Consider the following 16,663-nt stretch of genomic DNA (forward strand, 5'->3'; position numbering starts at 1 on the left):
CAATTTAGTATCATAAGGATTTTTTTAAAAACTGTATTCTATTATTAACTTCTTAATTTGTATAGAATCAGTGGTAATAGCACTTTTCTCATAGTTGATATTGATAACTTGTGTCATTTTTTCTTGATCACTCTGCCTAGAGGCTTATCAATCTTATTATTGATTTTCTCAAACAACCAGCCTTTGATTTCATTCGTTTTTCTCTAATGTTTTTATTTTTACTTCCTTGATTTCCACTCTTCTTTCTTTATTCTACTTAGTTTTGGTTTAACTGACTCTTCTAATTGCTTTGCATGGGAGATGAGGTCATCAATTTGAGACCATTTTGTTTTCTAATGTAGGTGTTTAGTGGTATACATTTTCCCCTAAATAATTTTTTTAGAGGCATCCCACAAATACTGGCATGTTGTACTTTCATTTTCATTCTGTTCAAAGTACTTTCTATGTTTCCTTTTGATTCCTTTTTTCATCTATGAGTTATTTAGAAGTGTTATTTTTCAAATATTTGGGATTTTCAAGAAATATTTCTGTTATTGATTTCCAATTTAATTTCATTTTAACCAGTGAACATTCTTTGTAGGACTTTAATCCTGTTAAGTTTATTGGGACTTGCTTTATGGTCTGGAATATGATCTACCTTGGTAAATGCTCCATATGCACTGGAGAAGAATATGTATTATGTTGTTGTTGGGTGGCATTTTTTTATAAACAGCAATTACATCAAGTTGTTTGATAGTATTGTACAAATCTTCTGTATCCTTACTGATATTATGTCTTGAGCAGCATTGAAATCTCTTGACTATAATTGTACATTTTTCTATTTCTTCTTAGATTTGTGTTCATTTTTGTTTCATGTGTTGTGAAGCTCTGTTGTAATGTTCGCAAACATTTAGAATTGTTATATGTTCTTGATTGATACTTTTATCATCATGAAATGATAATTATGTTATCATCTGAAACCTAACTTTGTCTGATAGCTTTCTTTTGATTAGTGTTAGAGTGGTATGCCTTTTCCATCCTTTTACTTGTAACGTATGTCCTTATATTTCAAGTGCATTTCTTACAAGTAGCATACAATTGGATCTTGTTTTATCCAATCTTACAAATTTTGCCTTTTTTTGAGCATGTAAATTATATATTAGGTTGGTGCAAAAGTAATTGCTTTTAATAAATTTACCATACCTTTAAAGGCAAAAACCACAATTACTTTTGCATCAACCTAATAGGATAAAGTAAATAACATAAACCATTTTATGTGATTAATGTTCCCTTCTGCTAGTTCTATCATTCAAACTGCTGTCATTTTTGATTGATTAATTTTTCTCTTCTTTATGGGTCATATTTTTCTGCTTCTTTACATGCCTGCTAATTTTTTATTCAATTCCAAATATTACAAATTTTAACCTTGTTTTGTGCTAATTATTTTTGCATGCCTATAAATAATCTTGAAACAAATTGCTTGAAATAATTTGATTCTTTAGGATCTCGTTTTTAAGATTTGTTAGGCAGGACTGGCAAAGTGCTCAGTTTGATGATAAATACTTCCCACTCCTGAAGCAAGACCCTTTTTTTGTACTTTACTCAATGACTAATGAATTATGAATATTTCAGTCTGGCTGATGGAAACAAAGTGTATTGCTGGTCCTGAGCACCAGAAACGGTTATCTTTAATCCTTTTTTTTTTAAAAAAATTATTTATTTATTTATTTATTTTGAGACAGTCTCGCTCTGTCACCCAGGCAGGAGTGCAGTGGCGTGATCTTGGCTCACTGCAATCTCCCCCTCCCGGGTTCAAACAATTCTCCTGCCTCAGCCTCCCAAGTAGCTAGGATCACAGGTGCCCACCACCGCACCTGGCTAATTTTTTTGTATTTTTAGTAGAGATGGGGTTTCACCATGTTGGCCAGGCTAGTCTCAAACTCCTGACCTCAGGTGATCCATCTGCCTCGGCCTCCCAAAGTGCTGGGATTACAGGCGTGAGCCACTGCACCTGGACACCTTTAATTCTTTTGGGTGTTTTCTTCCATGGTCTCAGGTAGTTTCCTCAAATGCCTGTGTTGATTATTACTCACCTGAATACTCAAGCGAAGCACGCTGACAAGTTCCTTGCCTTGTGCAGCCTTCTCTGGCACTCTGTCCTGTGGTTTCTAGCTGTCTTTCAGAGTCTAAGCTTTTTCCCAACTCAGCACGTCCACTGGACTCTGGTTCAGCCTCTCCTTCCTGTGCCATGGCCTGGACTCTCTTAAAGCAGGAAGCTGGGATAATCATAGGTCTTGCTCTGTTGTTTACTGCCTTTCATGGATCAGTATCTTACATTGCTCGATGGCCAGTGACTGGTACTTCATCTTGTCTGGAAGCACAAGTCAAATTAGAAGATTCCTAATCATCTTTTTTTTTTTTTTTTTAACATTTTCAACCATATTAGGTGAACTACTCTAGCATTTTTCACTTTATTAGATTTGTCTGTTATAACCAGTTTATAATTAATGTAGAAAATGTCTTTTTATTTAGCTTTTCCTGAGGAATCTCCTTGTTTTGAAGAAAACATGGATTGGAAAATGATCAGTGATAATTATTTTCAATTTTTGAATAACTTACTCAAGTCTCCAACAGCTTCCATATCCAGGTAAGTTATCAGAATCCAACTTCTAGGTCTTGATTTAATTATCATCTGAAGATAATCAAAACCTAATTATAGGATATGCACTCTTTAAAATTTATGAGCCTGATTTAGATATTGGCACAATCTTTCATATGAGCTGTTCAATAAATATTCCTTTAATAGAGTGTGTGACTCAAGTATCAAGTTGTTTAATAGAATGTATGACTCAATGGATTTTGAAAGGAAATACAGATCGTAGTAAGAAGATTTTCCTTCAATAATAACATGATTTATAATAGATGCTCCAAAAATAAGGTATTTGTTTTGAAAAATTGTCTTAGCTAGTTACCTAGAGTTTAAGCAGGAAATCAATTCTATAGATTCTGTTAGTTTCAAAGACTCCTGGGAGACAGAAGTGGTCTTTGGAACTAAATTTGTCAGACTATTTTCTGCTGTCCTATTTCAGCACATATATTGAAATGCAGATTTTTATGTCTGGTTATGAATAGTGTGTCCAGTTTAAAGGTATACTCGGTTATTTGTGGGGTGTATTGGAACACGATGGGAGAGATGTTTTGCATAAGAGCAGTAACTCTCAAACTTGAGAATGGATTAAATCTGTGAAGACTGCTAAAAATAAAAATGTCTGCACCTTGCCCCAGTCATATGAAATCTTGCTCTGTGTACAGGACCCAGGTTTCTATATATTTCACACATTCTATAGGTGGTTCCAGTGCACACCAAAGTTGGAGAACCATTCTGCTGTATCTGTCCAGAATGGGGATTAGTCATTCCTATGGAACTTCTTAAGCCCAGTTATTAGTAGGAACAGAAGAAAGGACAATGGGATGGATCCTCTAGAGAATCAATTGCTTGCTTAGGTCAGATTTTTAATTTCTCTTTCCTGAAAGCCTCAAAAATTTAATAGCCCTAGAAAACCAGCACAAAACTAGTCTATATGTGTGCAAGGACACATTTAATTTTATATTTGTGGACCCATAGCAGTTGGCACAGTGTCTTTCATCATGGATAGTGGCAGATAATTAGATGTTGATTTAATGAATGAAAAATCATTGAACATTAAGTGCAATTTATATTAAGAAAGCTGAACTTGAAATGACAAAACCTGGGTCGTCTCCTAGTCATGCCACGTAATAACAGCTTGAATCTGCCAATTAAAAAAATAAAAAGTTTCTTTTTTCATGAAAGGGAAATAATGACATGTACTTCAAAAGGCTGTTGTAGGAATGAACTAAGATAGTAGTTGTGAAAGTGCTTTATAAACTAAATTACTAAAGTAATATAAAAACGTGGCAATAATACTATTAGTAGTACTACTTCTACTTCAATTTATTATTCTATTGCTACTCCATAACCCTCTCAGTTCCCAATACAAATAAGTTTTATATTCTCCTCTATCAAGGCACAATGACTTGGATGGTAGTTAGGCATCTATTCTTAGGGAGGGCTGGATTTAGGCAAGGTTTATGTTGAATTCCTAATAGAACTTTCCCTTTCCTGATGGGATTTTTTTTCCCTAGGAATTATTTCAAAGAAGCCATTCTGTCCTAAAAATAACAACTAACTAAATTAAGACCATATTTTTGTGTGGGGTGCTCAGGTCTCAGCTATCAGGGAAGTAAACAGCATTCTTGCCTTTGATAGGTCTTATGTCTGTCCTATGTCAGACAGTGTGTTATACAACAGGAGCAGAGGGTTAAAAAACTTAGGAAGTAATTTACCCTGTAAGGCGTAAATAGCCAATAAAGGTCAAAAATTCCTTACCCACAATTCTGAACTCTTACAAAGTCTGGAAATAGAGGCTTTTCTTATGGTTGACATCACAACTCATTCAGCAGAGATTTATCATGAACTGATGTGAAGCAGTTTCAAGTGTATTATCCTGCGTCGCGAGGTCATTCACAGGTCTCACTGCGAAAGTGTTAATATGATGCTGATCAGGGCTGTCCCAGCCCTCACTGAGATGCATGAATACATATCTGATACCTGTACCATGCTACATTTCTAAAGGATGAACATCCTGAATTCTGAAACACATGTAACCCCAAGAATGTCAAAAGTGGACTTGTAAGTTCTGAGTTAGTAGAAGTTAGTTCTGCAAGTGTGGATTTCTATTACAAGAGGGGACTTACAGTGTCTGAGTTGCTCTTCTGAGAACTCTGTATTTTAAAATTAAACACCTGGAGATAAGCTACCCCATATATAATAATGAGTTTCTGACAGTAGGATGTATATAGTATTGTTGAAAGAGCACTGGAATTGCCTTCCAGGACTGGGAATGCCCACACCTTGCTGAAACCATACAGGCATGGTTTCTAATGCACTCCACTATCTGTGCTACCTTTACATGCCAAGACATTTTGAAATGGAATTAAATCCTAAGATTCTTCTGGCATAAATAGCAAACTTATCTTTAATAATCATACATATTATTGTTAAATATGCCAGGGGAAAATAATTGAGAATGCTTTCTTTTTGGTGGTAGGAAACATTTTAAGCTAAATATATAGAACTTCATTGTGCATTTCTAAAACACTTTCAAATCCTCATATTAGTTTAATTTCTGTTGGAAATCATGTTGTCTATTAAATGTTTCATTTGTGTTTTACTATCAATAAATGAGTATTAACTTGGAAATTTGATAAATCAAATTTTTTTTTTATTTTATACTAAAATAATTCTATTAATATTACAGGGCTTTAAATTTCACAAAGCACCTTCTAATGATGGAAAAGAAGTTGCACACCCTTGAGGATGAACAAGTGAACTTTCTTTTATCATTTGTGGAATTTTTTGAGAAATTATTGTTGCCTAATCTTTTTGACTCCTCCATTGTTCCCAGTTTCCACAGCCTCCCATCTCTCACAGAGGATATTCTGAATATAAGTTCTCTGTGGACAAATCATTTAAAAAGTTTAAAGAGAGACCCATCTGCCACTGATGCTCAGAAACTCTTGGAATTTGGCAACGAAGTGATTTGGAAAATGCAAACTCTCGAAAGTCACTGGATAAGGAAGGAACCAAAAAATCTTTTGAGATTCATGGAATTAATACTTTTTGAAATTAATCCCAAATTACTAGAATTATGGGTCTATGGCATTTCAAAAGGAAAAAGAGCTAAATTGGAAAACTTCTTTACACTTTTAAATTTTTCTGTCCCAGAAAATGAGATTCTGAGTACAAGTTTTAACTTTTCCCAGTTGTTCCATTCAGATTGGCCTAAATCACCAGCTATGAACATAGATTTTGTACGTTTAAGTGGGGCTATAATAACTAGTCTCCATGAATTTGGATTTTTGGAGCAGGAACAGATCTCAGAAGCTCTGAACACAGTCTATGCTATCAGGAATGTGTCTGATCTTTTCTCAGCCCTTTCTGAACCACAAAAACAAGAAGTTGATGAAATTTTGACTCACATACACCTAAATGACTTCCAGGACAAGGATTCAGCTTTACTTCTGCAAATTTATTCTTCATTTTACCGATATATTTATGAATTATTGAATATTCAGAGTAGAGGCTCTTCATTGACTTTCCTTACACAAATCTCAAAACACATTTTGGATATCATAAAACAATTTAATTTCCAAAACATCAGTAAAGCATTTGCATTTTTATTTAAGACAGCAGAGGTTCTTGGGGGAATTTCTAATGTATCTTACTGTCAGCAATTGCTTTCAATTTTTAACTTTTTGGAGCTTCAAGCCCAATCCTTCATGTCTACAGAGGGCCAAGAACTGGAAGTGATCCACACTACTTTGACAGGCCTCAAACAGCTGCTCATAATTGATGAAGATTTTCGTATTTCTTTATTTCAATATATGAGCCAATTCTTCAACAGTTCAGTAGAAGACCTATTGGATAATAAATGCTTGATTTCGGACAATAAACACATTTCTTCCGTAAATTATTCAACAAGTGAGGAGTCTTCATTTGTTTTTCCATTGGCACAAATTTTTTCAAACCTCTCAGCAAATGTCAGTGTGTTCAACAAGTTTATGTCCATTCACTGTACCATTTCATGGCTTCAAATGTGGACTGAAATCTGGGAAACCATATCTCAATTATTTAAGTTTGACATGAATGTTTTCACATCTCTTCATCATGGTTTCACTCAGCTTTTGGATGAATTGGAAGATGATGTGAAAGTCTCTAAAAGCTGCCAGGGTATATTTCCCACCCATAATGTTGCTAGACTCATATTAAATTTGTTTAAAAATGTAACTCAAGCCAATGACTTCCATAATTGGGAGGACTTCCTGGATCTCAGGGATTTTTTGGTAGCTTTAGGTAATGCATTAGTTTCAGTAAAAAAACTTAACTTGGAGCAAGTGGAGAAATCCCTTTTCACCATGGAAGCTGCCCTGCATCAGTTGAAGACATTTCCATTCAACGCAAGTACAAGCAGAGAGTTTTTAAATTCTCTGCTTGAAGTTTTCATTGAGTTTAGCAGTACCTCAGAATATATAGTCAGAAATCTAGATTCAATAAATGACTTTCTTTCAAATAATCTCACAAATTATGGAGAAAAATTTGAAAATATCATCACTGAGCTAAGAGAAGCAATAGTATTTCTTAGAAATGTATCACATGATCGAGATTTGTTTTCCTGTGCTGATATTTTCCAAAATGTTACTGAGTTTATTTTAGAAGATGGCTTTTTATATGTAAATACCTCACAGAGGATGTTACGTATTCTAGACATGTTAAATTCCACATTTTCCTCTGAGAACACAATTAGCAGTCTGAAAGGATGCATTGTATGGTTAGATGTCATAAACCATTTGTATTTGTTGTCTAACTCCAGTTTTTCACAAGGTCATCTTCAAAATATTTTGGGGAATTTCAGAGATATAGAAAACAAAATGAACTCTATATTAAAAATTGTAACTGGGGTGTTAAATATAAAAAAACCTCTTTGTTCATCAAATGGCTCATATATAAATTGTGTAAATATTTACTTGAAAGATGTAACTGACTTTCTAAATATTGTACTTACTACAGTCTTTGAAAAAGAGAAGAAACCTAAATTTGAGATTTTATTAGCTCTTTTAAATGATTCCACAAAGCAAGTAAGGATGAGTATCAACAACTTAACAACAGACTTTGATTTTGCATCTCAATCCAATTGGAGATATTTTACTGAATTAATTCTAAGACCAATAGAAATGTCAGATGAAATTCCTAATCAGTTTCAAAATATTTGGCTTCGTTTAATAACACTGGGGAAGGAATTTCAGAAGCTTGTAAAAGGTATTTATTTTAACATCCTGGAAAATAATTCCTCTTCTAAAACTGAAAACTTGTTAAACATATTTGCCACCAGTCCAAAAGAAAAGGATGTAAACAGTGTAGGCAATTCCATTTATCACTTAGCTAGTTACCTTGCCTTCAGCTTATCTCATGACCTCCAAAATTCACCAAAAATAATAATTTCACCTGAAATAATGAAAGTTACAGGTCTTGGTATTCAACTGATAAGGGATGTGTTCAACTCCTTAATGCCTGTAGTTCATCACACTAGTCCACAAAATGCAGGTTATATGCAAGCTTTGAAGAAGGTAACTTCTGCCATGCGTACTCTTAAGAAGGCAGACATAGACCTTTTAGTGGATCAGCTTGAACAAATTAGTGTAAACCTAATGGATTTCTTTAAGAATATCAGTAGTGTGGGAACTGGCAATTTAGTGGTCAATTTACTTGTTGGCTTGATGGAAAAATTTGTAGACAGCTCGCATTCTTGGAATGTTAATCATCTGCTGCAGCTCTCACGCCTGTTTCCTAAAGATGTTGTGGATGCTGTGATAGATGTGTACTATGTGCTTCCTCATGCTGTAAGGCTCCTGCAGGGAGTACCTGGTAAAAACATCACTGAAGGCCTCAAGGATGTCTACAGCTTCACACTCCTTCATGGCATAACCATTTCAAATATCACCAAGGAAGACTTCGCAATTGTGATAAAAATTCTTTTGGATACAATTGAATTAGTATCAGATAAGCCAGAAATTATTTCAGAGGCTTTAGCTTGTTTTCCTGTGGTTTGGTGCTGGAATCACACAAATTCTGGATTTCGGCAGAATTCAAAGATAGACCCCTGCAATGTCCATGGGCTCATGTCTTCTTCCTTTTATGGCAAAGTGGCCAGTATACTCGATCATTTCCACCTGTCTCCCCAAGGTGAAGATTCACCATGTTCAAATGAAAGCTCCCGAATGGAAATAACTAGGAAAGTGGTCTGCATAATTCATGAATTAGTGGACTGGAATTCTATTCTTCTGGAGCTCTCTGAAGTCTTCCATGTTAACATTTCTCTTGTGAAAACTGTGCAGAAATTTTGGCATAAGATATTACCGTTTGTCCCACCTTCAATAAATCAAACTAGGGATAGCATCTCTGAACTCTGTCCTAGTGGTTCCATAAAGCAAGTTGCTTTGCAAATCATAGAAAAACTTAAAAATGTCAACTTTACAAAAGTTACATCAGGTGAAAATATTCTTGACAAACTAAGTAGTTTAAACAAGATCCTTAACATTAATGAAGACACAGAGACATCTGTTCAAAATATTATTTCCTCAAATTTGGAAAGGACAGTACAATTGATTTCTGAAGACTGGAGCCTAGAAAAAAGTACGCATAATCTACTCTCTTTATTCATGATGCTCCAGAATGCGAATCTCACAGGTAGCAGTTTAGAAGCATTATCAAGTTTTATTGAAAAAAGTGAAACACCTTACAACTTTGAAGAACTATGGCCCGAGTTTCAACAAATCATGAAAGACCTAACCCAAGATTTTAGAATCAGACACCTGCTTTCTGAAATGAACAAAGGAATCAAAAGTATAAATTCAGTGGCTCTTCAAAACATAACTTTGCAGTTTGCCCATTTCCTGGAAATCCTGGATTCACCGTCATTGAAGACATTAGAAATTATTGAAGATTTTCTACTGGCCACAAAAAACTGGCTTCAGGAATATGCAAATGAGGATTACTCCAGAATGATAGAAACATTATTCATTCCTGTGACCAATGAGAGTTCAACTGAAGATATAGCTTTGTTAGCCAAAGCTATTGCTACTTTTGGGGGCTCTTTAAAAAATATATCTAGAGAAGGCAATTTTGATGTTGCTTTTCTTACCCATCTGCTAAATCAAGAACAGCTGACTAATTTCTCAGTTGTTCAGCTGCTTTTTGAAAACATCCTAATTAATTCGATCAATAACTTAGCTGGGAATTCTCAGGAAGCAGCTTGGAACTTAAATGATACTGACCTTCAAATAATGAATTTCATTAACCTTATCTTGAACCATATGCAGTCAGAAACTAGTAGGAAAAGAGTTCTCTCTCTGAGAAGCATAGTAGATTTCACGGAACAGTTTTTGAAAACATTCTTCTCCCTTTTGCTAAAGGAAGATTCTGAGAACAAAATATCTCTTCTGCTGAAATATTTCCACAAAGATGTTATTGCAGAGATGAGGTGAGTATACTTTTGCTTTGTGTCGTATATGCAGTTGCAATATATCTCAAACTACTTTATTTTCTGGAGTATAGACATGTCAAAAACAGTATTTGTATCTAATACCTTTGAAAGATCTTTGATGTAAATTTGTCTTAATAAATATTTTATCAAAATGTCAAGGTAAAAGAATTTTGATTACTGTCATCTAGTAAAATATAAACCCAGCCCAGGGTAATTAATCACATATTATTCTTACATTTTTAGATTATGAAAACAATTATGAATTCTATTTTATATGGATCTGAAAAATTAGTTTTCATAGCTGTATATGCATATACAGGATTGCCATAATTTGAATTGCTATACTAACTGTCTAATCACCAACTAAGGGCTTAAGTATCCTCAACCCAATGAATCTACTGTGGTATTTGCATTTAGAGACATAAAAATTGATAATCACATTATCTTCTTTTCATATATCTTTAAAAATCTCATTTGAAGTTTGCCAGTGAAAAGGCTGGAGGGAAATTCCAATTTATTCCATGATGTCTGCTTTAGTCAAGTTTCAAGCAAGTAACAAAAATCATCAAAGGATTTAATCCAAGGAAATCAGCTTACACAATTTTGGGGGCTGGCTGAGTAAGTCTGCAATCAGTAGGGCCGACTGTCAGGAAGGGAGGCCCACAGTAGGCAGGGGCGCCCACAGCAGGCAGGGTCGCCGTGGGCATGAGTGAAAGCTCCTTGTCCACAGTGGTCAGGAAGGAAGACCAGGGGAAGGGAGAGCCACTGACTATGAATACCCAGCAGTGGTTTTGTGCCTCTAAGTTACAGAGGTTCTATGCCCTCTTTCAGAGTTTTCCTGGCCCACTCAGGACAGTATCCCTTCTGACTAATTTAAAGTTAACTGATCAGGGATTTTAACTCCATCTGCAAAATCTCTTTATAGCAACACCTAGGTTAGTGTTCGATTGAATAGCTGGGAGAAGATGTACTTATATTACAAAATGGCTATAACTCCCATCTATCCTAGAACTCTCATGAGGGAATCTCCCCTGTAGCCCACCCAGATGAGAAACATACAAGAAAGGGGCTTCTGCAGCTATTGTTTAGCCTAGTCATGTTGATACATCTGTCTGAGCAATTTGCTAGTACTTCTAAAGCTCAGAAAAATATAAATATGCTAACCACTTTTCAGACACTTATCTCTTACATCAAGAATCACATTGTAGTCATTTTACTTTCTTTCCTAAGTAAAAGCCATTTTAACCTTTTTCATAAGCAAAAGTATGTGGCTTTTTAAGTTGCTAGGTTTAAAGAACTGTAACAGAATTTGTTCATGAAATTCCTCACTCTTTTCATTATTTGGCAACAAAATATTGAGTTTCATCTGAAATTATTTTAGCATGTCATCTTTTGCTCAGTATTATCTTCCCATGATGCTATTATAAAACAAATAAAATAATATAAATCACTATGTATCTTAATATTTCCACTGTTAATGTATTAAAAATAAAATTAAAAGTGTATATATATATATATTTACAGTTTTGTCCCAAAAGATAAAATTCTAGAAATTCTGAAACTGGATCAGTTTCTTACCCTGATGAAACAAGACAGATTAATGAACATTTTTTCAAGTTTAAAGGAGACTATATATCACCTAATGAAAAGTTCATTTATATTAGACAATGGAGAATTTTATTTTGATACTCATCAAGGACTGAAGTTCATGCAAGATTTATTTAATGCCCTTCTCAGGGAAACTTCAATGAAAAATAAGACTGAAAATAATATAGACTTTTTCACAGTGGTGAGTCAGTTGTTTTTCCATGTGAATAAGTCTGAGGACCTCTTCAAACTCAATCAAGATCTTGGGTCAGCTCTTCACCTTGTAAGAGAATGTTCAACAGAGATGGCAAGACTTCTGGATACAATTTTACACTCTCCTAATAAGGACTTCTATGCTTTGTATCCTACCCTCCAAGAAGTTATACTTGCTAATCTAACGGATTTGCTTTTCTTTATAAATAATTCATTCCCTCTAAGAAACAGAGCAACATTAGAAATTACTAAGAGATTAGTTGGTGCTATTTCAAGAGCTAGTGAAGAAAGTCGTGTCCTGAAACCCCTCTTAGAAATGTCTGGGACTCTGGTCATGCTGTTGAATGACAGTGCTGACCTGAGAGATCTTGCCACATCAATGGACTCCATTGTGAAACTTCTTAAGCTGGTCAAGAAAGTTTCGGGGAAGATGGCCACAGTTTTTAAAACTCATTTTATCTCCAATACCAAGGACAGTGTGAAATTCTTTGACACTCTGTATTCCATCATGCAACAAAGTGTTCAAAATCTTGTGAAAGAAATAGCTACTTTAAAAAAAATAGATCATTTCACATTTGAAAAGATAAATGATTTGCTGGTGCCATTTCTTGACTTGGCCTTTGAAATGATTGGGGTAGAACCTTATATATCATCAAACTCTGATATTTTCAGTATGTCACCTAGCATACTCTCATATATGAACCAATCTAAGGACTTTTCTGATATTTTGGAAGAAATTGCTGAATTTTTAACATCTGTGAAAATCAACTTGGAAGATGTGAAGAGTCTTGCGGTAGCATTTAACAATGAGACTCAAACATTTTCTATGGATTCTGTCAACTTATGGGAAGAAATTCTGGGTTGCTTAGTTCCTATAAATAACATCACCAACCAAATGGACTTCTTATACCCTAATCCAATTTCCACTCATAGTGGCCCTCAAGATATAAAATGGGAAATAATTCATGAAGTGATCCCTTTTTTGGATAAAATATTATCACAAAACAGCACAGAAATAGGATCTTTCTTGAAGATGGTGATCGGTCTCACCTTAGAAGCTCTTTGGAAAAACTTAAAGAAAGATAATTGGAATGTTTCTAATCTGTTGATGACATTTACTCAGCATCCAGATAACCTTTTGAAAACCATAGAAACAGTTTTAGAGGCCTCCATTGGAATTAAAAGTGACTATGAAGGTGATTTGAATAAAAGTTTATATTTTGACACACCTTTGAGTCAGAATATAACTCATCATCAACTTGAAAAAGCAATCCATAATGTTTTAAGTAGAATAGCTCTCTGGAGGAAAGGGCTTCTGTTTAACAACTCTGAATGGATAACTTCCACAAGAACTTTGTTTCAGCCACTTTTTGAGATTTTCATTAAAGCAACCACCGGAAAGAATGTCACATCAGAAAAAGAAGAGAGAACCAAGAAAGAGATTATTGACTTTCCTTATAGTTTCAAACCACTTTTCTGTTTGGAGAAATACCTGAGAGGATTATTTGTATTGACTAAATACTGGCAACAAATCCCGCTGACAGATCAAAGGTAATTAAAAAGCTGAATTCACTTTGTTTTTTTCTCTACCGCAGTAGCTATAAAATAGAACCATGCAGGAATTACAGTGAACCAGGGTAAGTAGTTCTTCTTGACTTCAACTTTCTTTACACTCTGAAGTTGGCTTCAACATAGAGCAATTCAGGTCCAGTCATTCTTTTTCATAATTCGACTCATTATTTGGCATTCAAATATAATTGCAATTTATTCAAAATATTTCAAAAGTAAATTATTTTATTCTCAGAAGCAAAAACCTCTTATTCTATTCACTCATCCCAAGACTAGCTGCATAAAAAATTTTTCTGTTCATATCCTCTGGCAGCCAAGGGTCCTATGACTCAGTATACACACAAGAACATGAAGCTGCTTGCTTCACAGAAAATTATGCTTTCAGTTGTAGCTAACCACAGGAAAGGGCCAGGCAGCTGCTGGCTTCTGCACTTTTTTGATTCTGCCAGACTTCACGTGGTTGATCCACCTCCAAGCCCTCCTATCCCTGAATGTTATGTCCATAGAAACCTGTTCTTAAAAGCTCCAGTCTTGCTAGTTGTCATTGCCTTGGAAGCAGTCTGTTGCCTTAGGTTGGAGACCCTGTGCCTCTTGATGTGCAGAGGCCCAGAGATGCTGCAGCTGTCCCTACCTGTCCTTTCTGTGGGTGAAAATACTGTTAGGGTGGTCCCTGGTCTCTGTTTCTCCCTGCTTTCCTCTCTGGCCCACATGGAGATTGGAGATGCCATGTCAACCCTGGTTCATTTGCCAGGCAGGATGACTTATTTTCTGTTGGTTCTATTACTCCAGAGCTGTACCTTGAATCCAGTCATGTTCTATGAGTTGGAAAGATGTCTTTAGTTGGTGAAACAGGTAGCCACTGGCACAAATAACTATTGCTACCTTGGAATTTGACTGCTAGTTTTCAGAGCTTCCTTCTTCATCTCCTCCTTGCTTCTGATGTCAAACTATATTTTGTTTGACTTTAGTGCTCTTCTCTGAATTGTCTGTTGAGCTGAGGTGGTCCTGGCAACCCCATTCTCCACCAATCTCAGGTTTTATCTCAAATTTTTCAGTTCTCCACAGAGGGAGTTTGTACCTTAGCTCTTCATACCATCGTGTTTTGACACCTTTTCAACATTTACCTTTGCATTTCAAAAGAATAGAACAAAAGAAGAAAGAAAAGCAAGTATTAAGCTTCTTGGCCACAAAATTGATGCTTTGAAATAATTCTGGAGACCTAAAGTTTTCTAAAGGTCCAGAATGTGTTATCTGTGTTTTCTTGTGTTCCTATGAAGAAAATATGATTATGCAGGGAGGGAGGATGGTTCTTACACGTGTGTTATAACTTAACCTACACAGTAGAGATGCACATGGGTTGCACATTTTTACCCTTTTATGTGATTGTATATATTTTTTTGCTAAGTGTTGTTGAGATGTGTGAAGTTTTCCAGCAGACTGTGAAGCCCTCGGAAGCCATGGAGATGCTGCAGAAAGTGAAGATGATGGTCGTACGTGTGCTCACCATCATTGCAGGTGGGCTGCTCATATAACAAGTGCTCTGCAGTTGCCCTGTGCCAGTTTTCAGAACTCAGGTGTCAGAGAGATGAGTATATTGCACTTGAGTTTCTTTTAGAACAAAGCACAGCTGTCTTAGCCTGGCAACCAGGCCTTGAGGGATCTGCCCCTCCCAACCTCATTCCCACCACTGGGCCTCTACTCCAGCCAAATTGAACGGCCCGTTCCTGCCCCTTTGCTGGGTTTTCTGGTCTCTGTCTTTGCTCATGGAATGTGCTTCCCTTGTCTCCTTGACCTAAACTACAGCCGTACTCTGTGGCCTAGAGCTGGGGGTGTCTTGTCCAGAAGTGTTCCCCCATCTCCTTTACTGGCAAAGACCTTGAGGAGACTTTGATCACGTGCAGTACGGTACTTTCTTCTTTCTTACATTTCCTCCCTGTGCTACAGTCAATATTTTTTGAAGATAGAAACTGTGTCATAACCTTCTGTGTGCATTTCCTGATGGGTGCTGAGTAGTCCCTGCCATAACCTGAATTCCCTACAGCCGTGGCACTTATTGCTGGTATCATAGTTTTTGGTGTCTTCTTTTCCTGCTGCAGTCTGTAAGCTTACTGGGAACAGGATCAGTCTCTTGCTAAATTCTGTGTCTCCATAATACTCAGCATAGTGTCCAGCAATAGTGACTGTATTGTAAATGAATTAATTCATCTGCTAAGATGATACTTGCCAAATCCATTCCTGCACATTTCAGTGCAATCTCCTTTCAATGCCACTGCTGAAGGAGAGTCCCACGAGCTGCTTTAGAGGGTAACTAGATGATCTTAGGGCTTTTCTGAAAATGTGAACATTAGATTTTAGAGCACACTTGAGTCCATGGAATGGACCACAGTTGTTTAAGTAATTCACAGGTACACAGAGGTGCTGCCATCCTCTGGCCCAGTCTCCTGAGCAGGGCTGCCCAGAGCCCCCTCAGTGGGCTACTGGGCCTGAGTACCCTGTCTTAGCTGATGGCAGTGGGTTTTGACAACATGAATCGAAGCCCAGAAGAGGAGGGGAGGCGAGGAGAAATGGGGAAGCCAAGGGTGGATCCGACCAGATCAAGAGGGAAAGAAAAAAGTGAGGGGTCATCTGAGTAGGGCTTACTCCATATCCTGGCCCCGGACTCCCTGCCCCCTAGCTCATCTGATCCACATGTTCATTCTTCTGCCTTTCCTTGATTTACTCCTGGATCATTATTATTATTTCGATTACTATCAGGTTGTTATATTATGATTTGTAGATTACGTGTTATTTCCTCTGGAAAGCTTTTCTTCACCTACCCTGTCTGGGGTCACATGGCCTTAGCTCCTTGTTATGGCTCTTACTACTGTGTGCTATTCTGATGATGAACATGTGTCTCTTCTACAGTTGTGAGAACCCAAAGACTGTGCCTGTCTATTGATCACTACAAACCTGGCACATGGGGATTAGAACATGGGAAATGTTGATTGACATTTGTTGAATGAATGAATAAATGCCAGAATCCCTTCTATACTTACGTCATGTTTCACTGGAATTACTAAATGTGAAATCTGTTCACGGGGGAGTGCTCAGCAGTGAGAAGTAGTGGGTGGGCTGTTGGCATGTTCTGGGCCTATTTTGTACGACTGAGCAAACTGTGGGGGCCTGGGGAGGATGTTGTAGAGAGGAGTCTGGTT

The 16,663-nt window shown here is 36.4% G+C and overlaps 1 protein-coding gene across 4 annotated transcripts in view; it reads left to right on the forward strand.

The window, feature by feature from the left end:
- ABCA13 (ATP binding cassette subfamily A member 13) overlaps positions 1-16,663 on the forward strand; it is a 477,235-nt gene that overhangs the window by 96,041 nt on the left and 364,531 nt on the right. For 3 of the 4 annotated variants that reach the window (XM_009442731.5, XM_016957445.4, XM_063815352.1), the window contains exons 16-19: positions 2,512-2,626; positions 5,319-10,097; positions 11,625-13,451; positions 14,875-14,984. In XM_009442731.5, the coding sequence (XP_009441006.5) occupies positions 2,512-2,626; positions 5,319-10,097; positions 11,625-13,451; positions 14,875-14,984 (6,831 nt within the window). The remainder of the gene's footprint in view (positions 1-2,511; positions 2,627-5,318; positions 10,098-11,624; positions 13,452-14,874; positions 14,985-16,663) is intronic. The other variant, XM_009442734.5, reaches the window with a different exon arrangement.

This window comes from Pan troglodytes, chromosome 6 (genome assembly GCF_028858775.2).
Source record: "Pan troglodytes isolate AG18354 chromosome 6, NHGRI_mPanTro3-v2.0_pri, whole genome shotgun sequence".
NCBI lineage: Eukaryota > Metazoa > Chordata > Mammalia > Primates > Hominidae > Pan > Pan troglodytes.